Source organism: Citrus sinensis, chromosome 6, assembly GCF_022201045.2.
Source record: "Citrus sinensis cultivar Valencia sweet orange chromosome 6, DVS_A1.0, whole genome shotgun sequence".
Taxonomy (NCBI): Eukaryota; Viridiplantae; Streptophyta; class Magnoliopsida; order Sapindales; family Rutaceae; genus Citrus; species Citrus sinensis.
This window is the reverse complement of record NC_068561.1, coordinates 14205867-14216455: the sequence shown is the minus strand read 5'-3', so window position 1 is coordinate 14216455 and position 10589 is coordinate 14205867. Positions and strand designations below refer to the sequence as shown.

At 37.1% G+C, this 10589-nt stretch overlaps 1 protein-coding gene across 1 annotated transcript; it reads right to left on the bottom strand.

Annotated features, from left to right (window-relative positions):
- Positions 1 to 7697: 7697 nt before the first annotated feature.
- LOC112498636 (uncharacterized) lies at positions 7698 to 9164 on the bottom strand. Its single transcript, XM_052443773.1, has one exon. It carries the CDS (start codon positions 9162 to 9164, stop codon positions 7698 to 7700), a length of 1467 nt encoding a protein of 488 aa, XP_052299733.1.
- Positions 9165 to 10589: the final 1425 nt, after the last annotated feature.

Sequence of the window (10589 nt, the reverse complement as noted above, 5' to 3'; positions counted from 1 at the left end):
AATTAAAATTTGTTTTTCCTTCTTCTAAGGAGTTTGTGTCCAATTACATATTGAAACACAATTCAATTTGTATCTTAGCATTTGAAAGCACTTAATGAATGCTATTGTTATATAGCTGACATTTTCACTTTTGTTACTGTTATTACATGGGAAAACTTGGTACCTTGTTTTACTAATTTGTTGGATAATAGTTGTTGCATATTCGACATGATAAAGGCTTACAAATAGGGAGTACAACAATATTTGCTAGATTTCTAGTATAATACGATCATACACTAATTATGCGAATTTACAATTTTCTTGTTTTTGTTGTATCTAAGCGGCAGCAAAAAATATTCACACAGTAATTGGTGTTTTGTGCTCTATAGAGCTCATTTTTTATTTTTTTTTATCATGGAATTTCTAGGAGTTTATGTGAATATGTATGTGATTTGAAAGTAAAGTGACTTATTTTTTGTCTTGTTTTGATTGAAATTTAAGGTAAAATTATTTGGTTGTAATTCTTTTTAATCTAATTAAAAGTGACGAGTTAAGTACCTATGAAATCTGTTGATGCGAGGAGTGGCTTTTAGCTATAATCAGGTGTAGGTTTCGGTTGTTTGGAAATACAAGATATTGAAAGTGCAAAAACCTTATCTGAATTTTTCTTGTGAATTTTTTTAATATTTGTTTTCTCTATATTGAAGAGATGAGACATCATATGTGCTTAGGTGAAATAGCTTATCACTTTAGCACTATATAATGAAAACTACATTTAAAAGTTGAATAGAGGTAAAGGTTAATCACAAAATAGCTTAGCCTTTTGCTTGATTAATAAGTTGCTAGGCTTATATTTGTTACTGGTTTCAAAATTTGTATACTTTTTGCTTAATTTGGTTTGGAAAGATGTTGTTGTGTTAATGAGTTGTTTACTTATTAGATTGATTGAGTTTCACGAAGTTTGAGTTTATATTTCATGAATGTTTTACTTTTTGTTAACTGTTTTATGCACTTTTATCGAGGACTTAGTAATGATTGAGTTATATGAGTTGTAATTGTTGAAGTTGTGATATGATTGAGTTGCAAGAGTTAAGTACCTACCATTTTTTTTTTTTACAAGTGTTGGTAATCATTTTTTTGAGTTTTTGGGTTCACTGAGTTGCTGGACATGATTTGCTTGTGTTGATTGAGTTGCAGGACATGATTCTAGGTGTTCATGTTGTTGACTAGCTAGATAGATTCGAAGAACTATAGTAGTTGCTACTTTTTTATATTTTTGGATTGATTGCTCGGTTAAGTAGTTATGACCAATGATCATAACTATATTTTTTTAATTGATACATTGTATGATGAGATGAATGTATCATGATATTACTTGGATCTTGATGATAATTGTCTATACTTGTTGGCCAATTGTAGTTCTTTTTATCATATTATATATATTAGCTACATATAATATAATATAATATAATATTTATTCCCACCAAAATTAAGAAGAATAATAATAAATTGATGACGGGTATTACCCGTCATCTAATAGGGTGCATGACAGTAAAAAAGCATCATTATTTAACTTTTTTCTAGTAATGTTGTGGAATTGAGATGTCAGGGAAATCATGAGAATTTTCTTCATGACTAGAGGAGGCATCACTGTGGTATTATTTGATGATTCACTCGCTATGGATTTGTTTTGATTATCTGTTAAGACTCTCAGTTTCATTGGATTGCTGATCAAGGAGCTTGTTATCATTCTGCTCGTGAGACAATTAACGATTCACTGGTTCGTCGTTCATTGCAAGGATCAGGAAGTTCAGTATGGCTTTCTGGCATAGAAAAAATATTCTAACTTGGTGGATCAATTTCAGCGAAGTTCAATTCTTTGGCAGCTATCCAGTCATCACAGGTAGGAAAAGTTGTTAGAACACTTTGTTCCTGCAATGTTGTTGATGAGGTAGCTGTATTAGAAAAGGGAAAGGTGTTCTCACCAAACACAGCATGCCCAGAAATACAAATTCTATTAGTTTTAGGATTCAAGCATCTATAACCCTTGTGTGAGGAACTATAAACAATGAAGACATAAGTATATGTCTTCATGTCAAACTTGTTTTTGTTATTGTCTCTTAGATAAGGGAAACATTTACATCCTAAGACTTTTAATCCTCTATAATCTGGCATTCTATTAAAAAGCTTTTGATAAAGACTGTTCATCCCAAGTGTCAGTACTAGAAAAAAAAAGCTCTTTATGACGGGTATTACCCGTCATCTTCGGCATGGCATGGCGGTTGAGCAACCGTCATTGATTCCGGTGTCAAGAAAAAATCATGACAGTTTTTATATGTCATGGAAAGAATGACGTATTATCCATCACGATTCTGTCATCGTTGGTTTGATGAAAAATTTTCACGCATGACTAATGTCTGTCAATAACATTTTCCATTCATTACTATTCTCTGTCACGTAACCATGACATATTTAATTAAAATAATCAAATTTCTTATACATTTAATTAAATATTAATTCCTAAATTTTGGTGGTAAATGAAATATATTTTAAATGTTTTGTGAGAATTTATGAAATTGGCGCCAAATTTATAATTTTTTTTTGCGGGAAACAATGAAATTAGCGGCAATTTTTTTGTATTATATTTTGGCAGGAATTAATGAAATTGGCGCCATTTTTTTTGGTAGAAATTAAAATATATCCTTTAAATTATTATATAAATAAAAAAAACGTCACACACACACACACGCGCGCGCGCACATATATATATATATATATATATATAATTCATATACAATAATTCTCAAATCCATATCAACAAATTTCATAAATTATAATCTTGTTATGAAATAAAATAGCTACAATAACTATAGTTACATAAATACTTTAGCAGTTATTAATTTGTTTCCTAAAATAACGACTACAGTTTCTTAAATGAACAATCTTGAATCAGAGTTTATAAGCCACCAACAACACAACTAAAACCAACAACACTGTTTGATGAAACCATCCCAATAAACCAGCAATAATTAGCTGAATGAAGCACCAAACTGCCATCTCAATAAACCCTGCTTGAATTAACATCAGCACGTCAAGAAAAATCTTGAATTAACATGAAGAACAAAACCAACTACCATTAAATGCCACACAGTCTCATACTTCCATCAAATGCAAGTAACATATTTAATAAAACCAAATGCAAGTGATCAGTTGCTGGAAAACATGAAATAAACTAAACGTAGTTTGATACTGACATTACAATGAAAATTCCAAATAGGCAGGTTTCCATCCGAGAAGCATCAAAACCACACCAATGTAATCCAACATAATTACAAGCTCAACCCAAAACTATACATTATATTTACATATCAAAACTGGCTCTCTAACCAGGCTAATACAGCCAAGTAAATGAACATGAGAATGCAAAACAGGCTATAACATGTAGTTAATTAAAATGATAGGAAAAAGTATATTGTATTACCTGTACAATTTTGAATTCAGGGTGCACTCTTTTTTTACCGCTCGTTGCTGCGAATATGTTGATCCCACTAGGAGTTTAAAACTTATTGTATTTTTTTTTTGAAAAGGAATACTAACTTTCATTCAAACAAAAGAGTTGAATGCATTCATAATTTCGATTGGGTAAGAATCCAACCAAACAACAGCTTCTAAGTGATCAAAAGCTAAACTAGCCAATGAGTGGGCAATCGCGTTACAAGATCTTGGTGTATAATGGCACTTAACATTGTGGAGATCCTTAAACTTGTTTTGAATCTCTGAAGTAACCCAGTAAATCTCATTTTTGCTGCCCTTTCTGTTGTTAATTAAATCAGCCACCATTTGCGAATCAGTTTCGATAATTAAAGAGGTTAAACCCGCATCCACAGCTACTTGCAAACCCCACCTTACTGCTTCAGCTTCTGCATACGAAACATTCCCATGAAACCTTGTAGTCTTGACTGCAGCAGCTATGATATTCCCCGTTGCATCTCTGATCACGGCTCCCAACCCTGATAAATTTTTCTCCTTCCTTATGGCTGCATCAACATTCACCTTGAACCAGCTTTGTGGCGGAGGAAGCCAAGCTTTGGCTGTTTTCTTCTCTTTGTCAGCTCCACAAATCAGTCCTGAAGGCTTTACTCTCTGATAAGCTTCTAACAATGCTTCTGCAGTTGCTACTGACATTTGATAACCAGGCTTCTTTGCTTCAAATATAAGTTTATTTCTTGCTGTCCAAATTGTCCAGCAAGTGACAGCCAGCAGCTCGAAATCTGTTTTGCTCATCTTCTTTGCTAATTCTTGGAAAACCGTAAGCATATCTGGGCCTACCATATCCTTAAAACTTTCTGCAAATTTGGTGTGCTCCCAGGTTTTCTGAGCTGCCTTACATTCTACCAAAGCATGAAAAATGTTCTCAGACCTGTTACCACAAATTTGACAGAAAGGCTCATACATCACCTTTTTCCTCCATAAGTTCACTGCAGTTGGAAGCAAATTTCGAATAGCTCTCAATAGAAAGATCTTGATTTTTTCTGGGATGTTGAGAGTCCAAATGACTTTCCACTGATTGTTGTTGTTCACTGAACTGCTTGGTGTGTCTGGAACCTTCATCTTGAGGGCTATTTGGTATCCACTTTTGACAGAGTATTCTCCCTTCCTGTCATAATGCCATATTACTTGGTCTCTGCTGTGATTTCTGGGCAGGGGGATATTCATGATTGCATCTGTATCTTCCTGCACAAATTGGTCAAAAAGCAAAGCTTCTTTTCATCGGTTATCATTTGTTATTAGCTCAGAGACTGTAGTATCACTTGGAAGTGTTTTCACTGAGATTGGTTTAAAAGTAAGAGGTCGGGGAATCCAATTGTCTTTGTAGACCAGCACCTGATCACCCCCACCAATCCTCCATCTGTAGCCTTTGAGGATAACTTCTCTACCCCATAAAATACTCCTCCAGATATAGGAAGGTTTTGAGCCTACGGTTGCTTTCAAAAAATTTCCATGCTTGAAGTATTTGGCTTGTAAAACTTTAGCCACCAGTGAATTAGAATTTTGAATAATCCGCCACCCTTGCTTCGCTACCAATGCTTGATTAAAGCTGGATAAGTCCCTGAATCCCAAGCCACCACGACTTTTTGCTTGACTTAACTTATGCCAGCTAGCCCAATGTATGGCTCGCTTGTCCTCTTTACTTCCCCACCAGTACCTAGCAATTACTTTCTGGATGTCATTACATGTGCCCACTGGTAATTTGAACACACTCATGGCATAGGCTGGCACCGCTTGCGCTACTGCTTTGATGAGCACTTCTTTACCTCCACTTGAAAAACATTTATGCTCCCAACTTGATATTTTGCTCAGGATCTTGAGCTTTATCTCATTGAAGAAGGATTTCTTTTTTCGCCTAATCATAGAAGGCAGCCCCAAGTACCTCTCATGCTTCGAAACCACCTTGAGCTTGAATAAATTCTTTATGGTCGAAATTTGATCTGCTTTCACATTGTGGCTGAAAAAAATTGATGACTTGTCGAAATTGAAAATTTGCCCGGATGCCGTAGCATAGCAATCAAAAATTCCTTTGAGATGCACACAATCCTCCTTCGAGGCTCTTGCAAAAATTAGACCATCATCGGCGAATAACAGATGAGAAATGGTGATATTGTTGCCGAATTTCAACCCATGTATCAGCCTCTGACTTTCAGCTTGCATCAGGAGATTTGAAAAAACCTCTGCACACAAAATGAACAAATATGGAGAAAGAGGACATCCTTGTCTTAACCCTCTTTGAGACTGAATCAAACCCTTCGGCACTCCATTAATGAGGACTGAGAAGGATGTTGTGGTTATGCAGCCCATTATCAGCTCTACCCACTTATTAGAAAAACCTAGCTTCAGCATTGTTTTTTCTAAAAAATGCCACTCCACCCGATCATAGGCTTTGCTTATATCAAGCTTTAAAGCCACTAACCCATTCTTTTTCCCCTTACTATGTCTGATTTTACGCAAGCATTCATACCCAATAATGATATTGTTAGTGATTAATCTATTGGGAATAAAAGCACTTTGTGCTGGGGAAATAACATGCTGAAGAATATATTTCAACCGATTAGCTATGGCTTTTGTAATGATCCTATAAATGACATTGCATAGACTAATGGGTCTGAAATCAGCAACTTTCCTAGGCTTTTCGATTTTTGGAATTAAAGCAATGTAGGTGTGATTTAAAGGAGCAATGGTACCTTTCTCGTTAAGGATGTGCAGACAGGTACTAACGACTCCCGTTTTAACTGACTGCCAATGCCTTTGGAAAAAAACAGCATGTAATCCGTCCGGACCCGGAGCTTTGGTTGGGCACATCTGAGCTAAAGCCTCTGTTACTTCCTCCTCGGTAAAAGGTTGATCAAGCTCCTCATTCATTGCATTACTGACTTTTGGATTTAACCCTTTTAAAACAGCTTCTAATTGATCTTGAGTTGGATTCGAGGTAGAAAATAAATTTGCGAAGTATCCGCAGATTTGTTTTTCCACTTCTTCATCGTCTTCAGTCCAATTCCCTTGATCATTTTCAATGCCCCATATCTTGTTCTTTCGTTTCCTAGATGATGCTTTCGAATGAAAAAACTTGGTATTTTTATCTCCTTGCTTAAGCCAATCTGCTCTCGAGCGGTGCTTCCAATAAATTTCTTTCTCAGCCAAGAATCTGTGAACTTGCCTTTCAGTCATTTTGATTTCATCCCCACTGTCTTCCTACTTCTGATCCTCCGTTAGCTTTCCAAGCTTATCAATCAGCCTTTGAAGCTTCTTTTCCCTACCACCAAATTCTTCTCTGCTCCAATTTTTTAGCTGAGCTAAAGAGTCTCTTGCTGTTTTGGCAAACGTTTGCACCACCGAATCCCCCAACCAGCTGCCTTTACAAGACCATTCCGCTTTGATAATTTCCTTGCATGCTTCGTAAGAACTCCACATATCTTCGTAATAGGCTCTTGAAAATTTTTCCCTCTTATAGTTCACCTTATTACTTCTTTCCTGAACTTCCATTAAGATGGGATTATGGTCGGAGCTCCAGCTTACAAGGTTTGTTGCCATTGCATCGTGGAAGTGATCTGTCCAGTCTTTACTACAAAAAAATCTATCTAATTTCTCCTCAATGAAACCTGATCCGAATCTCCTATTGGACCAAGTGTAAGAACATCCATTACTTCCCATATCAATTAGCTTACTGTCCTAGATAGCCTTTCGAAATTCGCTGACAGCATTTGAGTCTCTGTCATTGCCTCCATTCTTTTCATGCAAGTGAAGGATTTCATTAAAGTCACCAAAGCAAAGCCAAGTAGTGGAAGATAAGCCTGCGAGCCTTCTAAGTAAAGTCCAAGTATGCCTTTTTTTATCCGCCTCCGGATGTCCGTAAATTCCCGTACACCTCACCCATTTCCCTCGTTCGGTTTGCACTTCAGCATCTATATGGTGGCTGCTGAAAGATGTAATGTTGACTGAGATTTCTGAGTTCCACATCATGGCTATTCCTCCGCTTCTCCCTTTACTGCTAACTGCAAAACATCCATCAAACTTCAGTAATTTGCCAATTTTTCTCATTTGCACAGACATCAATTTGGTTTCACACAAGAAAACAACTTGAGGTTTGTGCATTTGGAGAATGGTTTTGAGTGCTAAGAACGTCCGGTCATTCCCCATTCCCCGGACATTCCAGTTGAGGATCCTCATGGTTCTCGGCGGGGCTGGTCACCAGCCTCCACCGATAAGTTCTTTGTTAAAGCTGTAGCATCTTGCTTTTCTGGGTTTGTATTTTCCCAGCTCAATTTGATCTTTGCCGAAGGAGAGCTGCAGTGCAAGTGTATGGTTGTTGCTGCCCTTGGGCTATTTAATCTTTTCTTCTTACGATCTGGGCTTCTCCATGAAATTGTTTCTCCTTTCCGTTTAGTAGCTCCCAATCCCTTTTGTGCCTTACTGCTGCTGCTTATTTCCCTAGCCTGTAGTTTCCACTTCTTGCGTTTGGGCTTACTTTGGCTCGCTACTGGCCCATTCTCCACTTCCTCTTCCGCACTTGCTTGGCAAGTGTTGTTTTCTTTAAATGAGTTTTCAGCTTCTTTTTCCCGCTCTTTTTCTTTTCCTTCTTTTGTGATTAATTTCCCGCTTTGCTCTGTTGTGTCAGCTTCTGCAACTTCTACAGCTGGTAGCTTGAGCTGTCTCCTCGAATTTCCAGCTTTTTGCATTAAATGTTCTCCATCTACTTTGCCATTCTTTCCATGGACCATTGGGTCTAAAGGTTCACCTGATTTGAGAGGACTGGATTCAGATCCATATTCAGTTTCCGGGTCCCGTTGACTGTTTTGCATTTTCTGTTGACTTTGGTTATCTGAAGCACCATCTCCTTTCTTGAATTGATTCTGTTCTCGCTGCCATTTATCTCGGCTGTTCTGCTTTAGTCTTCCAAATCGTATTGTAGCTTTCATCCAGTAGCCGTAAGGGAGGTCTTCCTTGGGTTGCCCTTTATACTCTATGCACTCCTTATGTTGATGCCCTATAAGCCCACAACAAAAACAAAAATCAGGTAGTCTTTCATATAGAATTGGAATTGGGATGCTGCCTTCATCTTCTGTTTCCACTTCCAGAAATTTTCGAAGGGGTTTAGTGATATCCACCGAGATTCGGAGTCTTGCAATCTTCCCAATACAGTTCCCCTCTTCATCTGTGTCTATCTCTTCCACTGAACCAATGTACTCTCCCAACTCTTGGACCATATCTCTGTGCATCCATGTAATCGGCATATTACGAAGATGAACCCAAAAAAGTGTGTGAGTGAATGACTGGTTTGCTATGTCTCCAATGCCTTTTGGTTCCGTTAACACCATTAGCGCCCCATCAAAATGCCAGGGCCCTCCTCCCATGACTTTCTTTTTATCAGCCTCCACAGCAAACTTAAACATAAATATGTTACTGCCCAAGCTCTCTATTCTCACTTCTTTATTTGTTCTCCATATCTGTAGCATAGCAGATCTGAGACCTTCTAGATTCACTCCTCTTTGGTGCATAATCTTGCCCACCAGACAGCATGCTGCTATTTGCTCCCCCCTAGCACTCTTTCTACCCATGAATGATATCTTATTCGGCTGCTCTCCTTTGATTGAAATAACTTTGCATTTACGAATTAACTCCTCTGTATCCATACCTTGCTAGTTCTCAACTACTTCAATAAAGAACTTCTAAAAGTTTTCCTGCAACAATCCCCGTGTTTAATGAACTCCGCCTGTTTTATGACTTTCACTGCCAACCTCAGAAGGTTGGGGACAATACTATGAGAACTAAACTAGCCGCCACTATCAAAGAGTGGCTATATGAGCCATAAAGACTCTTTGTTTCTCTCCTTCAAGGTTTTCTCACGAAGAGGAGAGCACCTGTTAAGAGAGACTGAAAACTGTTTAAAACTTATTGTTAGAACTACTAAAATGTTTATAATGGATGTAACATTCTATGATGATTTAACTTTGATATACCTACTTTATTACCAACTCTTTAATGTCTTCCGCTGGACTATTTCCTTGCAGATCCATGAAATATCCAGTCTTTGTAGCCACATCAATCACAACAAGAATCCAATGAGCGCTATAATTAAGCGACAACTTGTAAGTAAGAAGAAATGAAAATTAACAACCTGCTTACTAATGAAAATGAATATAAATGAAAATGAATGTACCCAAGATTGTAAGGAATGAATATGAATTGAGAGGGGCGAGCTTTGGCCAAACGATTAGCAATTGCTTGTGTCCTTGTTATGCGCGTTTTAAGCGCATTTTCAACTCTGCTAGGGCTAACGTGACCAGGATTCATGAAGCCAAATGGCTTGCCCATTTTATCAGTTGGAATCTTGTCATATAAGCAAATGATATTCACACAAAAAACACGAACTAAATATTTATATAATCTTTTAATAGATTTTGATAATTAAAAAAGGAAAAAGAAATAACTTATGCCATATAGATATGCATGTGATTAATGCCTAATGGTAGACAATGCATAACAATCATCCCTCCCAATATTAGCCAGACATTCACTTTCAAATACCTCATTATCAAGTGGATGAGGAGGTAATTTCCACTAGTAGGCAACTTCATATTACATAAGCCTAAAAAGAATTTAAATCTTGGATTCACTGTGGCGTTCTGTAGGTGTTGAGCAGTTGCTTGCCTTGTCTTTCTTCTTCGAACTACAGGGCTAGCATCACTACAATCTTCAAGTTTAGTCTTCCGAACCAGTACTTTATCAGGTTTGTCCATTGCTTTTTTTTCCATTGCTGTCTGTGGACTTTTCTTTTTGGGGCTGGCTTGTCTCTTGTTTGGAGTTTCAATGAGATTGTCTAAATCTCCTAGCTCATTTGCTGTTTTGGGTGTTTTTTTATTGGGGCTGCCCTTTCTTTTCTTTGGAGTCTTGGGGAATTTACCAAAGTCTTCCAATATCTTCATTGCTGTTTTCTGCTTTTTATTATTGGGGCTGTCGTTTTTCCTTTTTAGATCCCCACCATTCTTTCTTGAAGATGTTGCTATTGATTTGAAGTTATGTTTTGAAACCTATATGGCCATTTCTATGATTAAAAA

Coding starts and splice junctions, on each gene's coding strand:
- LOC112498636 (XM_052443773.1), bottom strand. CDS start 9,164: ATGGATACAGAGGAGTTAATTCGTAAATGCAAAGTTATTTCAATCAAA.